General features: G+C 39.0%; 1 protein-coding gene across 1 annotated transcript in view; it reads right to left on the reverse strand.

Moving 5' to 3' along the window:
* Positions 1–21,045, reverse strand: part of LOC109477077 (inositol 1,4,5-trisphosphate receptor-like) — a 122,976-nt gene that overhangs the window by 88,888 nt on the left and 13,043 nt on the right. The window contains exon 3 of the mRNA XM_019778122.1: positions 5,527–5,642. Coding sequence (XP_019633681.1) covers positions 5,527–5,642 — 116 coding nt within the window. The remainder of the gene's footprint in view (positions 1–5,526; positions 5,643–21,045) is intronic.

Raw genomic sequence — 21,045 nt, forward strand, 5'->3', positions numbered from 1 at the left:
TTCTCAAAACAAGCCGGCTACCGGCGAAAATCGCCGCCTACTCGAATTTTTGGGCCGGCTACTTTCGTGTAAATTTTCAGAAAAACACTGTAGTCTCCGTTATATTTTCTCACAAACTCCACCGGCTCATTTCTTCTGACGAACTTCTGACAATTTTCTGCTAGCTTTCTGGATCTGAAAACTGATTCTTTCTTAGCCTCCTGTGCAGATTTCTAGTGCACGATTCAGCGTTTGCTTCTACGAGCGCCCCGCGCTAGGCCAGAGCGGCCGAAACTTTACGGGGGGAGGGTCTTGTTCGGGGCTCGAGTTGTATCCGCGGCGGAGCTGTATCGCTCGAGCTAGGCGGAACTTGCTTCCTAAACTCGTTGCTCACGAAAATTTATCAAGCCGCTACCTTCCTAACTTCTCCCGGCACTAGTAAAATTCCTGCTACAAATAACTAGTACAAATCACGTCAAAAAATATCAAAACATGTACAGAAGCGTGTTCATATCTTTCATACACCGTAAGAAACACAAGACAAATTTTCAAAAACAAATCGCCATCAGCGAGGTTTCACAGCTGTTTCATTCATCAAAAGTTCTTGTCGATCGTAAAATGATCACTCATCTGTTGTCTCCACTAGTGTGTCATTTGTAGCGTAATCACGGCGAGTCAAAAATCAGCGTCAAAACTAAGAAAACCCCGGAATAAAAAACGCACAATCCGCATCGCTGTACAAAAACAGGAGATTTCAGGCGCCATCTTGTCATGAATAAGTAAGTAGCAGTGCGCGATCGACGCTCTGATTGGTTCACCTCACATGACCTGCGTTCTGATTGGATAAGCGATGTGGCTAGCAGCACGCAGCTCACGCAGCGCGGGAAGATCTTTCTTCATCGGTGCAGAACATTTACGCTGCTTTCTACGTTTTTTCTACGACTACTTAGCAACATCCTATTAAAGAAATGCATAATTAAACGAATTTTCGGGAAGATATATATTTCTCTACGCCGATTTTTGGCCTCTTTCTCGTAATATTCTTGTTCAAGGAACCCGGAAGTCAGTGTACCGGGACGCGGAGTGAATTTCTATTGGGCATTTATGAACCGCACCCCGCTAGAATTAAACCGTCAAAACTTCCAAAAAGCGAACCTGTGACATTTTTTTAGATCCCAATGATTATGTTTTCGATCAAATTGACATCTAAATATGCTTTCTTTATTTTTCTGCATTTCGTGGCCGGGCGCAAGGACCGCGCGTAATCGTAGTGGCAAACAATTTTAATACAGCCTTTTTCCGGGAATTATTTGTGCACGAACAGTAAATTTTGGAGCCATAAGATTGAAATAAAAGCTGCTCAGAATATACCAAAAACGATGTTTAGGGGTCTAATTTTTACGATTTCCTCCGGGGGAGGCCCCCGGACCCCCCGCTGCGCGGCTGGCTTCGAGCCACTTCGTGGCTTGCCTGCTATTTTTTCTTATCAGCCACCTACTCTAAATTTTTTTGGGAAGGCTGAACGGACTATGTAGGGAGCCCCCCCGGAGCTTGGGTTTCACAGGCTAGGTGAAACCTCTACTTGGAGAGTACCACAGGTCTGTTAGAAGAAGATAATTACTCCAGACATGCTGCAGTAATTCTAAAAGCTCTGACCTTTATTGAGTTTTAGAGACTGCACCTTCCATGCTTAATTCTTCCTTGCAATTGCCTTGTTGGCTATATAGCTACAGGCTTGCGTTATATAACTCAGAATGAACTGTGGTCTAGACTGGGAACATTGCCATGCCATTATAGAACTCAATTTTCTGGGAGTGTAGAGGCATATTTCACAAGGACTAAAGATGTACTTAGTCTAGTATCATGCTGCATGGCAATTCAACATTATGGTAAGTAACAAATTGGAATCATGTACAGTAGAGCAGATTGAATTTCATTCCTCAAGCTAACCGACATCTATCACACCACAGTCATGTCTCAGTAACACATTTGGAGCTGCATAGTTCCAATTTAGAACTTTTACTCAGCCTGTCACGACTGGTTTTGCCTTGTTGGCCAAAAGACACAAGTTTTCACTAATACAAGTGCCTTTCCAGTGCATACTGCCCTGGTAACAGGACCTTCAGCTCGTAGTGCTCTGAGTTTGAGAGACATTGGAAATACATTATGCACCTGTTAGTCCTGTATATTGTACTTACAGGTCTGATAATGAACACCACGAGCCTATATCTGTGCACCCTTTCAACCTGCATCATGGTGATGATAAATGGATTCTTCGGGCCTTTCAAGGACCTCATCAAAGACTTCTTCAGATCTACACAGGCCTTGACAGAAAACCATGGGGAGAATATTATGTAATGTTTACTTTATACTTTAGCCTGTTGGTAGTAAGGCCATGTTGATTTGATTATATGGATGACATCCTCTGGGAACACGAAAGCTGATGCGAGCATGTGAATAAAAAAAAAGTTTGGCAAGAAAATTGCCTTCATTATAAAATCTAGGTGGTCATGAATTCGAAGGTTGAACAAATTTTTTATTGGCATGGTGAATAATAGACCATTTTCATTCCTTCACATTTTCTTGTCCTTTGGAATGGATTTTGGCATTCTGCGACATAAGTATCGTTTTCCAATATTTTTTCAATTTATGGCATGTATTTGCTCATTTTGCAGCTACTTACAGTATGGTCGAAACCTTATTTTTTGGAATCGGACGAAAATTCACGACCTTAGCCTGTTGGTACAAAAATATGCACTTATTCCCACTTCGTTTCCTGACATATTTGCTGTGAGGAGCAGAGGTGGTCAGGAGACCAATTAAATACAGTATAAATCTTGCCATTAGTTGTCTTGTTCCACAAAGTGCCTTCCCAACAGCTCATCCTGATGACTCCCAGTGTACCCATTTGGCAGTGGTGCCAACTAGCTTGTTTCACACACTTGTCAAGTACCATTTGCCATTGAACCTTCTGAGCTAAAACTTCATGAACTAGAAAGGTAACAGTTGCAAAGCAAATGCATAATGTTTACCTTTGCATATGGTCTGCTGTGTTAATTCTTACACAAATACATTCATATATATAAATGGTCAGACAGGAGTATAAATCCCTCCTACTATAAAATTGCAACATTATATTGTAACATAACACCAGTTACCACGGTGAGAGACGTCAACAAATCAGGTCATTGACCAAGTCAGAGGTCAGTGTTTGGAATGGTTTCGGAAACGTAGCAAAAACAATATGTTTTCCTTCGGTAAACATAACTAGAGGGCTAGGCCTGTAGGGTGATATAATTTTGCAATTAGCAAATGCATAATGTTTACCTTGACATGGGGATTGTCTAGCTGAACAAATTACTGCTCTGTTTATTCATGCTCAAAACACATTCATATATGTGGTGACCAGCCCCTCCAATGCTGTCCTGCAATTTGCTACATAATGTTATCCAGTACCACAGGGTCTCTGCTACATCACCAGTTACCATGGTGATAGCCATCTGAATTTTTTTCCTGAATTTGATTTGCAGAAAAAGAGGAAACAGAGGAAATGTAAATCTTATAAAGGTTAACCTAAATAGCGACCATAATGTGACAAATATAAATGTGTGAATTACAAAATTGCAGTGTGTTCTAAAATAGCATTACAAAAGTAGGAGCACAGACCCATGCATTCACCACACTTTGGCATTTTCCTCACATTCAGATTATGCAAAAAAAATGTATCTCTTGCCCCATCAAACTCTGCACTTATTATTTATGGGCTCATACCAGCTAGGATTTTATATAGCATAACAGTAAAAAGTCTAGGAGCGACATTTACGGCTGACCTTTGTTGCATCATATATGACCTGATATCGCTCCAATAACTTTCTTTTCACAACTTTTGACAGCTCCATAAAGTGAAGGCATACAGTCTAACTCGAAGCAATGCCTTTATGTCACTGCAATACCAATCACTATATGGACTATGGTAGGGTTTCAAATACCCACTCTCACTGTGCAAGTCATGTTTTCTGCACAAGGCTTATTATTGGAGACACTAGGTTGCTTGGCGAACAAGTATTTTTTTGCATACAAAATGTAAAAAAGTGACCCACTCACATTGGTCCATGGCCAATTTACTGCTTCTGAAATATACTATGTGTTGCTTCAGCCACCTGTTGTAAGCCAAATTATCCCTACATTTCTCTAAATGTGAAATTCTATGTGGAATTTTTGACATTTTTTTTCTATCAAACACATGATAATTACCTCCGAAGAAGGAGATATCCTTCGCGGGAAGGTACTGTTTTCGGTTATGTTTGTGTGTTGGCAGCTGTGAAGGTTTGACATATTTATTTCTGTGATTTCTGATTGTCATCAGATTTTTTTCAACATGATGCACTCCTTCCTGGAGGTTTAGAGTCTCAGACTTCTTGTTATTCCTATGGCGAGATCTAACATTACACTTGCAAATGCCTAAACTTCAGACAACAGAGGAAACCATGCAAAATTGCTTGGTTGAAAAAAAAAAAGCCCTAAAGCCAAGCAGGAAATGTCACACATAATCATTATTTCCTCTTCAGAATCTGACTTCTTGCTATTGCCATGGCGTGAGCTAAACTATACACAACTGAGGAAACCATGCAAAATTGCTTGGTTGAAAAATAGAAGCCCTAAAGCCTGGCAGGAAATGTCACAGATTATTTCCTCTTCAGAACTCCTGGCCTCTGGGGTTCCACATGTGGCTCTCTCTGGACCTAGGCAAGACATTTTAATGGACTCCGTGCTGCATAGAATTCTCGCGTGTAACAAAACGATAGCGCTGTTTTTCTGTACCTATCATAACACGTCATGCTGGATTATGTGCATTCTCTTTGATTTAAGTAGGCCAGGCCAATTCAATTATTGTGTTCTGACGTTGCAGTGTTCTAGTCAAACATCTCCAACTTTCGTATGACGTAATATCATGATTGTTGAGCGCTGAACAAGCCCCAAATCGAGTCAGTGTACTTAAAATTTAATTGTGATGTGTACTTAAATCAAGAATTTACAGTAACATTATCTATATATACTAACTAGCCTTCCTTTCTTGCACCTTGAAAAGCAAGTCAGCCTGTAAGATTGCAGGGCTCGAAATCTTTTTTCTGCATACCTGCATTAGATGGTATTTCAAGCCCTGCTCTGGACAGACTCACTAATATAAGAAGTCAAACCCAACAGTAGAATGTAGCATACCTTTGCACATAGTCTCTCATAACATCGTATCTTCTTTTTCATGTACATGTTGTTTGTATTTGTAAGTAGCCCTCGGCCATGTATTGTAGTAAACTGTCTGTATAACAGCCCTGCATGCTAATTGGGCAGCCTTGGCTGAATCGTCAGCCAAATGAATAAATAAATAAATAAAGAATAACAGACTAGTGTTTGGGTTGGTGTTAGGAAGGGCATCCAGCCGTAAAAATCTTGCTCCAAAAAAAGACTTGCATTTGATGCAAGCACGTCTAACCTCTGTTTCGGGGGAAAATGACATTAAAATTGGATAGAAGATAGAAGAAGACCCACCTGTAGCTTTTTGAGCAGGACGGCATCAGCAGGGTTGGAGGGGTTGGGTTTGGCTGCCTTCCAGAACTGCTTCTGGGCAGAATACCGGTTCATGGGACAGATCCGGAACAGGCAGTCTACAAAACAGCAACAAAAACAAAAGCATACATGATTAATTAGATCTCAAGCTCACTTGTCTTTGTACTTTGTAATTCTGTCACACGATGAGAATGGTACTTTTTAGACTTAAACTGTCACTACACATCACACCTCTCTAAGTGAAATGGTACAATTTTTTTCAATAACTTATATTTACTAACATACCATACTTATTCAATTACATCACACACTTATTGTCTACGTACTAACAATGTTTATTTGCATATGTCAGGGTCGATACTCTGATCTGGTGAAATCTACTCAGATGGTAAATTCTACCAGTAGTTTGACTCTGATCAGTGTTGTATGTGTGTTAGGTAGTTTTTCATTTATAAATCCCTAATTTTCAAATTTTTTCAAGTTAATCCACTAAAGGAACATGCACATGAATTTGAAAAGTTCTAACAGTCTTTTTATGCGAATATCTTAAAATTGCAGATTCTACCGGATCGGAGTTTCTACCCTGACAATATATATACATCTTGTCTCTATCTCTCTCTTGTGTTTTTGAAAGACGAAAGAAAATCGATGTTTAAAATCCCGCCATCAGTAAGCATTAGCAGTTCCTCCTGATACGAATTTCCAAAACCCGTAACACACAGCCTTGAGCTTGCGTTAACACTTGTAATAAATCAGGTAAAGTCCACATTGGCTTGGTGCCACCGTGTGGTATTAGCCCGTATCACCACCAAGTGTTATAGACTAGGTTTATGGTCTAGTCTGGTGGGACTTCTCACAACTATTTAGGCAAACTAACGGTAATGACAGATACTGATGTCAGGCGGTCGAACGAACTATATCTGGCTTACTCAAACTAATCTGACTTAGACTGAAATGGGGGTCATCAATTTTTGCGGTGGTAGTACAGGGGTATTACTTAGGCTTGCATTCAGACTAGGATTAGTATACTGCAACACCCAATATGTAATGTCATTACCAAGGGTAATCAAACTCAAGAGTGACGTCAGAGGCGGGAAGTATGTTACTTTTAAGCATTAGTTGGAATTAATGTCTTAGAAATTACTTGGAGAATCAAGAGAGGGGAAGTGTGATTTATCAATCTTGCCACAAATGGTGGCAATTGTAATTTAATCAACTGGTTCTCAGATTTGCCCGCTCCATTTTTTTTTCGGATTTGAAGGAAAAAAATTCAGGTTCTGAATCAATTCCAAAATGTTCATACATGTATTTTGGCCCGAGGGTTGAAGAAAGTCCTTTTCATCCTAGTTGTTGCAGTTTTTCCATCTGTCTATATTTACACTGTGATTTGAGTAAAAGTTCCAAACACTGACCTCTAACCTGGCCAATGACCTGATTTGTTGACGTCTCTCACCATGGTAACTGGTGTTGGGTTACATCATGTTGCAATTTTATAGTAGGAGGGATTTATACTCCTGTCTGACCATATATATGAATGTATTTGAGTAAGAATTAATAGATCAGACCATATGCAAAGATAAACATTATGCTTTGCAAATGTTACCTTTTCTAGTTTTTTCTTAGTCATTTCATACTTTTCAAACAAAATCAATGAACTAACATTTTAAACTGGCGTGGGCTTACTGTCTTACACAGATTCTCAACACGTCTGTGTCTATCAAGGACATAAAACTGGGCCATTTCCCACAGCACAGACTCCATCCACGTGAGTGGATTATTAATCATCAAGAACTAATGACCGTTACTAGACACAGTACTCTGCTCTTCCCTACCGCAATAACTTATATAAGGTAGGTTAATCCCATTGAAACACACTTTCTCTTCTTAATTGCAACCGCATAATTCTGACCAGATTTCTGTCTACAAAGTAAATGAAAATGGGATGAACGTAAAAGATCTCAACCAAATCAGAGTGCCCACCTTTGATATATGCATCTAGGTCATCTCTAGGGAGGCAAACTAAGTACTGGAAGACATTAAGTATCAAAGCTTGGGGTTAGAGCTTGAGATAGCTAATAGAACAAGCACTCAAGTCTGTTACATATAGGCCTCATAATCAGCACCATGGACAGAACCAAGGGCAACATAATCAGCACCATGGACAGAAAAATGGGCAACATAATCAGCACCATGGGCAGAACCATAGGCAACATAATCAGCACCATGGACAGAACCACAGGCATCATAATCAGCACCATGGACAGAACCATAGGCAACATAATCAGCACCAAGCACAGAACCATAGGCCTCATAATCAGCACCATGGGCAGAACCATAAGCCTCATAATCAGCACCATGGACAGAACCATAAGCCTCATAATCAGCACTATGGACAGAACCACAGGCCTCATAATCAGCACCATGGATAGAACCATAAGCCTCATAATCAGAACCATGGACAGAACCATAAGCCTCATAATCAGCACTATGGACAGAACCACAGGCCTCATAATCAGCACCATGGATAGAACCACAAGTCTCATAATCAGCACCATGGGCAGAACCACAGATTCCATAATTAGCACCATAGGCAGAACCATAGGCCTCATAATCAGCACCATGTACAGAACCACAGTCCTTATAATCAGCACCAAGGACAGAACCATAGGTTCCATAATCAGCACCATGGACGGAACCATAGGTTCCATAATCAGCATCATGGACAGAACCACAGATCCCAAAATCAATACCATGGACTGAACCACAGGCCTCATAATCAGCAACAAGGACGGAACCACAGGCCTCATAATCAGCACCATGGACAGAACCACAGATCCCAAAATCAGCACCATGGACTAAACCACAGGCCTCATAATCAGCACCATGGACAGAACCACAAGCTCCACAATCAGCACCATAAGCAGAACCATATGCTACAATTAGCTCCATGTGCAGTACTGCAAAATCCAATACTCCAAATGATATTTTACCAGTTTTATTGAGACCCTTACAGTCAGTATTATTAGTTGTACTGGCTCCCTGGGGTTAGTCTTCACAGTAGCATATTACAAGAACATAAACACTAAATTAAAATTCCAAGTATTGACCTTTTTCTCTTCATGTGATTGTCTTTAAAATAGCCTTTATCTGTATAACATTTAGCACAGTGCAATGACATTCCACGGGCATCAAAGCATACGTAAAGTACTTGAAGTAATCCTACAGTAACCTACATTAGTTAATACCAGCACTCCTCACTGGATTAAATGTGTTCTTATCTAACATAATAGGCTGTACAAGCATTGTCAGAATGGGGACAAGGAGCAATCTACATGCAAAAAAATTCTATTAAGACCAAAGAGATCAGATAAAAATGTGACGCCAATAGTAAAGGCTTGAGTGAAGGCTTCAAAGATGTTAACATGGTATATAAATCATGGTTTGAGTATACTTTATGTATTGTGTGACAATGGGAATCAAAGCAGTTGCATTACAGGATATCATGGACCCATTGAGTAACCACAAGCTAGCATGGCTCTAACTCTTGCTTCTCTAAGAATAAGAGACTCTTAAGTAACAGAAATAAAAAATGACATAAAACAAATGGACAGAAACCATACATTAGTTCTCATTCTTATGTATTTTGTATGTTTAAAATATGTGTTAATTTATATAGACAAGTGATGTAAACTTTGTTTTTGTTAAATACAAAAATAAACAATTGTACAAATAAACAATGGTTCAAAATAAACAATGGTTCAAAATAAACAATATCCTGTAAAGTAACTTTCTGACACATGTTTATATCAGTCCTACCAGATAAAAACAGAATTTCAAACACACAGAGACGGTTTCATATAGATTTTCTTTCCATGAAAATCTATATTCAAATTTCCACGTTTCCAAATTTCGTACTAATAAATTCAAACTACTCTAATCCTACACACAAAAAAATATCACACATTCTCAAGCACTTAATAAATTTTGAAATATATTTCTAAAAATCCATTCATATGTTTGAGTAACAGTTTTGTTGTGTATCTCTTTAGCTGTATGTATAACCTTCATTGTACTACTCTAACCCTATTATTAATCTGGAATCATAATAGATGACTCAGTCTTTTAATTTTCACGGGGACACTTTACAACATTCACAATTTATTGATTTATTTGCTTTGAAACAATACGTAGCTACTTCAATGCAATTTATATGCCCTATGGGCAATGTAAGTGATGTGGGGACACGGTAATTGTAATTTGACTTGTCATGTTGCAGTGAACCAAAGCATTTTTCATTCGGTAATAAAGTTACTGTAACATATGCATTACAAACACAGTGTGACATATACTTAAATTAGCTGCAAATCTGTACTTTGATAATTGATTTAATTTTCCAAAGTTGTTATGTAAGACAATGGGAAAAGCGAAACTATCAACAGGAAAGTTCAGTGACTGAAACGTTTTTTAAAAAATAGAATCATATTTGCACCATTCTATGGCTGAAAATGTATAGTATGCTGGCCTCGTGATGTCTATTCCACTTCATGAAAGTCCCCAACCAGGATTATACACCTCATGTTGCCAACACTCTGACACAAACTACCTAAATGGGCCTAGAATCAAGACTTTAGTCCAGGCTTCCTAGTATTAGCTGCGAATCTGTACTTTGATTTAAATTTCTAAAGTTATATTTAGTATTGTCTAAAAAGTAAAAGATTGGGAAAAGCAGAACTCTTTATACTAAATTATAGGAAAGTGAAGTGACTAAAACTGGACTTTTCACCAAAAAAATTAAATAATATCAATTTTGCACCATTTTATGGCTGGCAATCGAATTTGACCTGCCCCTGGACCCACTGACTTAAAAGTAATCCTTACGATACATCACATGTCTGTACACATTAATCTATGGCATGCTTCATGATGTCTATTCCTGTTCACTGAGACCCTAACCAGTATCCTACACCTCGTGTTGCCAACCCCCGACACAGACAAACTACCTAAATGGTGTTGGGGATCAAGTCCAGGCTTCGTGGTATGTCTGCAAGTAATGCTAAATTCCACAGCAATTTTCCACAAGACCGATAAGCATTATGGCACTGACATGATATATGGTTACTTCAGGCTATTTCACAAAAAAAGGAGAGGAGCGCTAGAACAGCAATATTTTGATGGCGTTTATATCATAACCAAACCTATAAACAGTACATTTTATGGACAGGATTATGATGAGTAATGTCTACTTGGTAAAATATCTGGTGCAGGTAATTTTTTATATGTACAGTTCAATTTTTTTTACATTTTAGCACTTAGTCTATATTGCAAACAGTTATGGAATCATATGAGGTCCTTATTTCGCATTTCACAGGTGGTGATGACTCAAATAATCAGTACAACAAACAATCCACCTCGTCCAACACTTTCATACTCAGAACATGTACCAGTAGAGATGAGGTGCCGGTAGAATCAGAAATACCTGCACAGCTCCAATTTCACCTGCAATAACCTGCATATGCATTTAGACCGGGTGGTATTGCAAGGCCCTAAATTGTATTGACAATACCATTGCCAAAGTCAAGGTATCTATAATGAGATATTGATTTATCCGAGACTAGTACTGTTCACCCATAACGTTAACATTCACCTGACCAGAACCATCCATGCTGTGGTGGCTTTAAAGTTTTATACTTTCAGTCTAGCTTACCAAAAGTGTAAACTTTCAATTACCACTCTCTTATGTGAGGTTTAAAAGGGATATAACTCCATGAACATAAAGATTTACACTACACATACCCCATCCCTGTTATAGTTGGTTGAAAGTTGTATGTCTTTGGCCTAGCTTGCGAAAAGTGTAAACTTTCAATTACCACAGTCTTAAGTGTGGTTCAATAGTTCTACTTGAGTGTACTACCATGGGATATAACTCCATGAACATAAAGATTTACACCACACATACACCATCCATGTTGTAGTTGGTCTAAAGTTGTAGACCTTCAGTCTAGCTTACCAAAAGTGTAAACTTTCAATTACCTCTGTCTAAAATTTAAAGTGAGGTTTAACAGTAATCTACTTAAGCTTGTTGAGTGTACAGATATGGGATACATGTATAACTCCATGAACACTTACACCACACATGTACATGTACACCATCCATGCAGTTGTTTGAAAGTTGTGTATGTCGTCAGTCTTAGAGCTAACCAAAAGTGCAAACTTTCAATTAAGCCTGTCCAATGATAGACTAATAAACGGTTATCTCTACACAGATATTTTGGTGGCTGCAAGACAGTATTGATGTGTGGTGTAAATCTTTATGTTCACTGAGTTACACTCTTTTTGTTGCAGATGATAAGAAAACGTTGTATTTAGGTGTTACAGTAGTAGGCATTTTACAAAAGGACAGTATGGTGATAAGTAAAATGAATTGTCCTTCAACTACAATGTAAGATGCCATCAATTCTGTTCAGTGTGGGTAGAGCTTGTTTAGTGCTGTGTAGACCTTAGTAGCACTTGCAATTTGTACGCAATTCTGATGGATTTATCAAGTCTAACAAAGTGCACCGAGCCAACCTTCAAGGACTCCAGTTTGAAATGCCATGAAGTAACGTTATTCTGGCAAGGCGACCTCAATCTGCATCCTGTTATTGGTGTGGACTCACCAGTCAAGTTTAGGCATTGCTGGAAGTAACACTTCAGTATAACTTATAATGGCAAAGAAGGACTGGTGTCATCTGCCTTTCACAGGTGGTTACTTTACATTGTATAACTTGGCCTGGATGGCTGCAGATAGCAAAAAAGCAAACGGAGTGGGGGCAATTCAGGTGACTGCCAATTGTTACCAACACTAAGTGTATGTAATTCCTTATCACTCGAGGGAGGGCTGTAATCGAGGGCGATGCAGAATACATTGTGTAGTATTCTAAATAAATGTGAAACGCATTTGAATTATAATTTAAGGGATAACTGAAGTGCTAGGTGATTTCAGGGTAGTAAAATTGGATTTTCGAAGTCAAGTAAAGGTGTCATTTTTTATATGTAGTCGTGGAAAGTTGAATGGACCCTATCCTATAGCAATTATTGATATCTTTGACAGTTTGAGGCAAAAATGCAGTGTGGCAAACAGAAAATAGATGCTTGTTTCGGTTCTAGCTACATGTGTGGGGCTCCTCATGTAGCTTAAAGCCGGCTATTTCAAACGCTTCAAGTATGAGAATGATGACGAAAATGAGCTAAGATATGGCAGCAAATATCAATATCAGACATATTTCGTCATCCAGAATATTTTTCGTTTGGCTGCCCAGAAATTGCATTGGATGCTATCAAGTGAACGTCACAGAGCATTTGTTACTAAGCCTCAGGCAGTTCAATCTGGCTTTCCAGGTGAACTATAAGTATAATTGATGCCTGTGTCCCATTAGTTACGTAGTTTTGCAAGCAAGCAAGCGTGTGGCTGCAATCTATTGTAATCAGAATATTAGAGACCTTAGGCTTGATGTATGCTTTCTTTACAACTGTAGCGTCTCTCCTTTTTAATCACCAAGATTCAGTCTAGTGAGCTTAATGCTATTAGATTCTACATGATAATCATTGTATTGAAACATAATGGCAGGCAGTATCATTGGGTCATATGCACCATTGGAAACTGAAAGGGTAGTAAAACTTGATTTTTAATGATAATTTGTAACTGGTCATTTTTCAAATGTGTCAAATGAATCAAATGTATCTCACAGCATACTGATATCTGTGAAGCAAAAATGCAAATCGTTGCTGATGGAAAATGGTTGCTTGTTTTGTAGGCTGGTTCTGACTATTCTTAGGTCAGTGGTCGAAATACTTTCAAATTGTTTCAGTGTTCAGTCTGCAATTTGGAAATACTTTCTGCGAATACACACTTAAAAGGCCAGATCTACATTGTAAACCAATGGCACATGCATGTTGGTAAACACTTTTGCAAAGTAATTTGCAAAGCAATTTGAAGAAAAAGTGCCAAATTACTTGTATATTATAGTTAACAGAAAAGCTCTAAATACATCATTCATTGGACTCCTAGCCTGATTTTTTTAGTCTGCAAAATTGCAGGTTCCTTAATTTTTCTTCTACAATCGAAAATGTCTCTGCAAAATGCAGACTGCAGTTGGGTATAATTTCTAACACTAGTTATAAACTAAAGCTGAATGATGTAGCTTGTTAAAGCTATTTCAAAGTGAAACACTCCAAGTGGTTGGGCTATTTCAAACAATTTTATTTCTATTCCCTTTAAGGCAAGTCTTATCTATGTACTAATCTCAAAGTGTACATGCAAGGGGGTGGGACTGGGGGTGCCCCGCTGTCACAGCTTTTTTTATGACTACATCTCGATGTTATCATCACTCAGCTTTGCAGAATGGTCCAGGCAATATCATCCTGCTGGGATGGCTGGACATTTAGACAGGCACAAAATGACTTTCATCAAGGCAATTACCAACACCAGCAGTGGAACTAATCTGTTTTTTTTATCTCGTCAAGGAGGGCTACCACTACATGCTGCGTGGGTGTGGATGAATCTATCTAGAGCTTGAAAATTGAATGTAATATCAATGTGTTCACCACAAAAGTGTTATCAGAATCAACCTTAATAGCACTAACAACCTACATCAATCTTCTAAAAATGTTGGCGTAAACGCTAGACGTTGTGTTACCAGGTGTGATATTTTTTTCAGTGGTTACAGCGCTACAACAGCTGGTGTGTTACGCCAAACGGCGGTTATACTGGCTATACAGAATCATTACAGATACTATAACCACCTGTTTTATGCGATTTCACATTAACTGCACCACTAAATCAAATGGTATGATATGACATAAATGCAGATCATGTATTCCATGACTGCAATATAATTAACGTTACAAGTTCAAATGTTAATTCTTTCCTCAAGGCCTTTATGGATTAGATCAAGGTCAAATTAAGGCCTCCTGGTTGTTGACCTTGGTACTGCAGCAGAACTTCTGCTTTTGGACCTTTTGTCCTAGACACGTTATGGTCTTGATTTTTTTGTGGCTGACAAAGTTGTAATAATATGATTTGAGAAAACCATAAATTAAAATTATTACATTATCCTAATTATAATCAATAAGAAAAAAAAAAACATTAGAAAAGCTCTAAAATGGAGGTATGAGATCACTGAATTCTTGCTTCAAATGCTTTTGAGTAGTCTGCTCACATTGAGTAATGTCACCCAGAAGTTAACTTGTACAGTACAATTCTGAGTTGATAGTGTTTGGCATTACAGGGAGATTAGTCTTTATTCTTAGGTGGAGTGAAAAATCGATAGTTCCCAGACTGTGGGCTTGATAAATGCATGAGCGGGGGTGCAATGAAGTTAATCCCACAAATTATTTAACACAATTTACTAGACAAGGCCGGGAATCAATAAGCCATTACCTGTGCGTTACGGTGAATGTCGGATCCTTTACAAGACGGAATCTCTCTTCCTACCCCTCAGGATAGATGGGAAACAGTGGCAAAGGCTCTCTAGAAAGGGGTCTCCCCGTAAATTCTTAGGGGAGAGGTGCTCTCAGATCGGTTGATGAAAAAAATCAGTGAATTTTTTATGAAAATACTAAGAGAAAACCCTAAATTTGTCTATTTTGGGGGATGTGCTAGGGCTCTGGGGAGAGGGGAAGCACCCATAAGCTTGCTTGATTGCTTGGGAAAAGCCATCACTGCCAGAATTCACACAAATGCAAAACAACCTTCAACAGCATACTGTATCTGACATGTTCACACTGAGCTTGAATTGCTGGATCAAAACAATGTTTAATTGGTTGGATCAGAATTCCTTCTATTGGGGTACAAGCACGTTCAAGTTCAAATGTATGGTGTTACACAAAGTCAACCCAAGGCCTGCCTGTTGGATACAGATCACTGCAGATTCCTATGTGCAGTTAGTGTGCAATACTGTAATTCAAGAAATGTCATCAAGCAAGGCAGCAAAATTTCACAGTCTGAGAAAAACCGGCAATTTTTGTTCGGCAAGTGCAGGGAGGGAGGGGGTGGGTAACGGTAACGGTAATGGTAATGATAAGTTCTTGGTTCAGAAGTGACGGTGAAAACATTGAACATCAGGAATTACAGTAACAGACTTTGGCAACTGTAACTGTAATACAGACTCTCGTAATAAAGGTCTGTCACATTACACATATGGGAATATTTGAGCAGGAAGTTACAGCACTTAGTCTACATGTTAAATATTGGTACAGAAAGGCAAACTGCATCCTCACAACCAATCAAACTGTGCTGTTCTGATTTTGAATCACTGTGACCCCAGAAATAAAGGCCTCGAAATCACTTTGGGTGCCTTTAAAGTTGGATTGTGTGGTGTAGCGGTAGCTTGTTAGGTTCAGGACTAAAAGGTCCCGAGTTCGAATCTTAGCCATGTCACTGATCTTGTGCCCTTGGGAAAGGAACTTAACATGACTTTCCTCACTTCACTCAATGAGTACCTAGCTTTGGTTAGGGATGTCCCTCAGACAGGACATTAAATGGAGGGCCCATGTTTGGGAGAGCCACAACCCACGCACGTTTAAGGTTCCTACCACACTAAATCGAAAAGAGTAAGGGATCCTTCCCAGTGTGAGTAGTTCAAACCTTACAGTCCGGTCTTACGCAGCGTGTACTTACACGTACAAAACTGGTGTGTTACGCCTAAACAGGCTTTTAGCTAGGATTTTTTTGGTGGGTGTCCATTTTCTTTATTGTATGCTATGCACAGTGAGGACGTGCTGAGTGCAAGATTTTAGGGGGGCTTTTTTGAAATTCATTATGCTCTCAAACACTACTTTCTGCATTTTCAGGTGTAAATTTGAGTTTTTTCCCTCAGTAAACCATCATTTTTGTATTTATAGTAAGGCTGAAGGGAGGCATGTGTGCATGGCAAGGGTTGGGAGTGGAAAAAATAGGGCGTCTTTAGGGTGTCCTACAAAAAAGTAGGGCGTCCAATTTCTTATTATTTTCAGTACAGGGCGTCCAAAAGACACCCTGGACACCCCCTAGCTAAAAGCCTGCGCCTAAAGGCGGTTTAACGGTTATGCGAAACAAACAAATGCATGTGTGTAACAATTGCTTTGACTTCAAGTAGAAGTGAAGGTGACACAAACTATGCAGTGTCACTGTTTGGTCACTTCATCACAACAGCATCAAGGCATTCGCCGAGCGGGAGAAATATGGGCCGTAAACTACAAGAGTTTAAGTTGTTTATTCTCATAGACTCCTCCCACATTTTCTGCATTGTTTCTTTCATGCTTGCGGAAGTGCCTTAGCCTTGTCATGGACTGCCAGATGGCAGAATGCCTAAACCATGCCTAAACGTCTTGTCAGTAAATATTCTGCTGTTGGGATGTCAAAATTCTTATATGTTTACATACTGGGGTAATGTCAGGATAGAGATTTTGATCTTTTGTATTTGTCATCAGAGAGTCTGCGATAAGGATGTTGTTAAATTGTGTTAGGTGGTTTTCTATTTACAATTATCCTAAATTTCAAGTTTTACAATTATCCTAAATTTCAAGTTTAACTTGATCCATTCATCTAAAAGTGACACAAATCAAAAGTTCTGGCTGTCTTCAACTTAAAATTTAGACTCCAATTGGGATCACTGTTGGTAGAATCACTGATTCTTGTGGATCTTGTGATAATTCTAGACATTACATTAACAACTGTTTTTACAAAGAATTTTACCAGTAATGCGACATATTTACTTAAAAGATGGGTAATATCACAATTATGATATACAAATTGTTATAATACAGGCTTAAAGCCCCCTTCCTGAAAGTAGTGTGGTCTAGCCCATTAGTTCCACAACAGTTGATAGACGAAACCACACCGCATACAGCACAATTTATTTTAGTTTTTACACCTGAAAATACAGATACAAAGAAAAAACAAACTGGACCCGAGTAACTAATCATACACCGAAAATCTGAGAAATCTGTCAAACCAATTTTGAGTTATAGGTGCAAACACACAAACATGATCGAAAACAGTACCTTGCCATGGAAAGATATCTCCTTCCACGGAGGTAATAAAATGTATCTAGAATAATCATACAAGGCTATAACAGAGAAACACTACTATCAGTCTTCCTCGACATAAAATATACTAACACAAAATATTAATAACATTAAGGGCATCATAAAAGAGATAGTGTCAATGCTACAAATCTCTAAATCACATTACCAGGATGGGAACGTTTCAAGAAATAGTGATTTCTTGTCATAATGCTATTTCGTCCTGTAAAATTATGTTACCGATAACAACATGCCATTGCCTTGCTCTCTATCTTGATTAGGTGCTGAGGGACTGGAGATTTTGGTTGCGGCAAGTTGCATTTGCAAATATCCAGGGCATAGCTAGGTGGGCTCGTGTGGCGCAACGGCAGCGTTCGCGTCTCGGAATCAAGAGGTCTTGGGTTCGAATCCTGACATGCCACCGATCTTGTGCCCTTAGGAAAGGCACTTTACACCACTTTCCCCACTAGACTCAAGTGAAAATGAGTATTGTCTGTCCAGTATTCGTTTCTATGTGCGGGACACAACTCCAGCAACAGCTGCCTCTGTTCCGTGTGTATTGCACTGTTGCAATTTCAATAAATCAAATCAAATAGCTAGGTTGTAAAATAAAGCATGGTAACTGCAAATTGTCCCCAGCCTGATATGTGATTTATAATAATTCAGTTCAGAGATCTTTCCAAGTTTTGCTGAAAATCATCTTGCGATGTCTCATACTACAACTTATCGTTCTCATTCCATAGGCTTTCAGACACATAGGAGCTACTAAAAACACTCGAACATTAATGCAATAAAGTAGCAAGTTATGGATATCCATGTACAAAGTGTTATGACTAACGTGACCGTACATGCTATCATTTTCTACTCAGTTCTGCAGAAATGTCCCGGGCTAAATGAAAAGCTTTTACTAGCTTAAGATGAAATTGAATTTGCCCATTACGGAGAATGCCTTTCTCAGACATCAATATCACTTAGGCCAAGGGCATCTCTGAGAGTAAATGGCACGATTTAGAAACACATTAGATGTTGAGTCCATGCCAGCACACGCATGTACTTGGGTCCTGGTATCCAGGCAGAATGGCTGTCTGATGGAACGGTCTACTACAACCTTTGACAGTACGTGTAGAAAACCACACAGACAACTGACTACACGGGACTGAGACAATGACCCGACTTACACGCAGGCAAAATCCTGACCGTACGAAACCTGCAGCGTACGCACGCACGGGCATGAAAACTGCATACTGTAACTCAACGTATATTCGCGGTACTTTTAATTTTATATTCCTGGTCATTTCTGTACCGTGAAGGTAACTTCTTTATCATTACCGCGGTCAGTTCTTTATCGTAACCCGGATCAAATAATTTGCCGACTTTCTTTCTTCTGCAGTAAAGATCCGTCAACATGTCCATTTTTCTCAGAATTCTCAGATTCTCGAAATTTTGCTACCGCGAATATAAAGTGATTTACAGTAAGTCAAACTTTTCCTGTTTTGACCTACAGCAACAACGTATGTTCAGATCAAGGGCTAGCGTAGGATCTGACCGTACATTCTTCACAAAAAAGCAGGCCAATTTACATGCAGAAAAAAATTGACGAACACGTTTTTTGTACACTTGCACGCGTACACAGTTTTTGTACTGTCAGGTTTTGCCTGTGTGTAAACTGGGTCCGTGTTCGATTGACAGGTGACAACATTACTAATGTCTTAAACTGTTTGAGGACACAGTCTAGTCTGAAGTTAAAAGTCAGTGATGTGAAAATGAACACAAATACATAGATTGAAGGATACTCAAGTATCAGGGCTCCTTCCATCAAGAAGTTTATTGATAGCATTTGGGTGACTGAACCATGGCTTACTTCCCTTTTAACACATGTATGGCATGTAACTGAAAGTGCTCTTTGACCGCTAAGTGGCCCTTTTTCTTCAACAAAGTCTGTTAAGAGCTGTTGTGATAATATACTTGTAGCACACCTCTGTCCTTCTTATACATATGTCTGTCTGCCTTGACTGTCTGGAACATGTGAGGGTCTGCATGGGGGGACCCTGGCAATGCCTTACTGTGACTTTAGGAGGATGTTTAATAATGCTTAACACTTAATAAGCGGAACCTGGATTTTTTAATGGTTTTCATGGGATGATTGGTCAACGTTGCATCAGACTTTTTCACCACAACAATTGAATACTATACATGGGACGTCATCCTTCAATACAAAAGTACCACCTTAAATCAGGCATTCCGCTAATATCAATAAGTGTTTGCACAATATATTACAGATTTTGCGTGGATGCATTACGTTCTGCAATGTGCTCATATGCATGTACATGTACATTTATGCTGCACTGTGTGAACAAATGCTTGAAACTACACTCCTATTCCACTGAAGCCCTTGCTATCCTGGGGGAGATGTTGGAATTGCGTCACTGCATATCTTGCATCCTTGTGGTGACCAGCTAGAGTAGACTTCACATCACTCAACAGCACTGCCATTCAGGAAGTCATCTGTACATGTCCTTCTTTCATCATGAGAGAAACATCAACAGCAGTACATTTGTTAGCCTGGTTCAGGCCTCGAAATAAACTTTTTTACCTTCGCCAAGAAGGTTATGTTTTCAGTAGCGTTTGTCTGTGTGTGTGTATGTATGTATGTGGGTTTGTGTGTGTGTGGTTTAGCAAGATAACTCGAGAAGCGGTGGATGGATTGGAATGAAACTTGGTAGGTGGGTAGGACTTCATGAGACCTAGAAATGATTAGATTTTGGGGCCCCTGGCGGCTTTCCTAGGTACTGCAGCTGAACTTCCGGTTTTGATATCTCATGTTCTGGACATGCTAGGGTCACGAAGTTTGGTTTGTAGATAGCTCTTGGGGTAGGGAAGAAGTGACATGAGTTTGGGCCCCCTAGCGCCTTGTTCTGGAACTGCAGAAGCATTTGTTGAAAAAAATGTGAAGGACGATAACTCAAGAACCGGTTGACGTATTGTCGTGATTTTTGGTATGTAGGTAGTTGAAGTGATGATTGACATAATCAGATGGCAATTATGCAAATCAGGAGCTAATTTGCATAATTAATGAGGAAATCCTATAAATCTGATTTGTTCGATAATAGAACTATGAAACAGTTGTGACATCTACTTGAGAACGAGAAAAACATCTGAGGATATAGATTATGTAAATGAGGACCTAATTTGCATAATTAATGGAAAATTCTTATAATTCCATAGTTGTAATTGCTGCACCCCGAACTTCATACTTGCCACATTTGAAAGTTAAGTGAAGGTGAACATCAATAAACATAATTTATTCAAATCATGACCTCATTTGCATAATTTATGTAGGAAGTGCTATAATAGCCTTTTTGTTATGATGTATAAGGACTGTCATTGGATGGAGAATATGATCAACTGATATAACCCATGCAAATGAGGCTCTTATTTACAAAATCAATGATTAAAATT

Source organism: Branchiostoma belcheri, unplaced genomic scaffold (assembly GCF_001625305.1).
Source record: "Branchiostoma belcheri isolate BF01 breed outbred unplaced genomic scaffold, Haploidv18h27 scaffold4, whole genome shotgun sequence".
Lineage (NCBI taxonomy): Eukaryota > Metazoa > Chordata > Leptocardii > Amphioxiformes > Branchiostomatidae > Branchiostoma > Branchiostoma belcheri.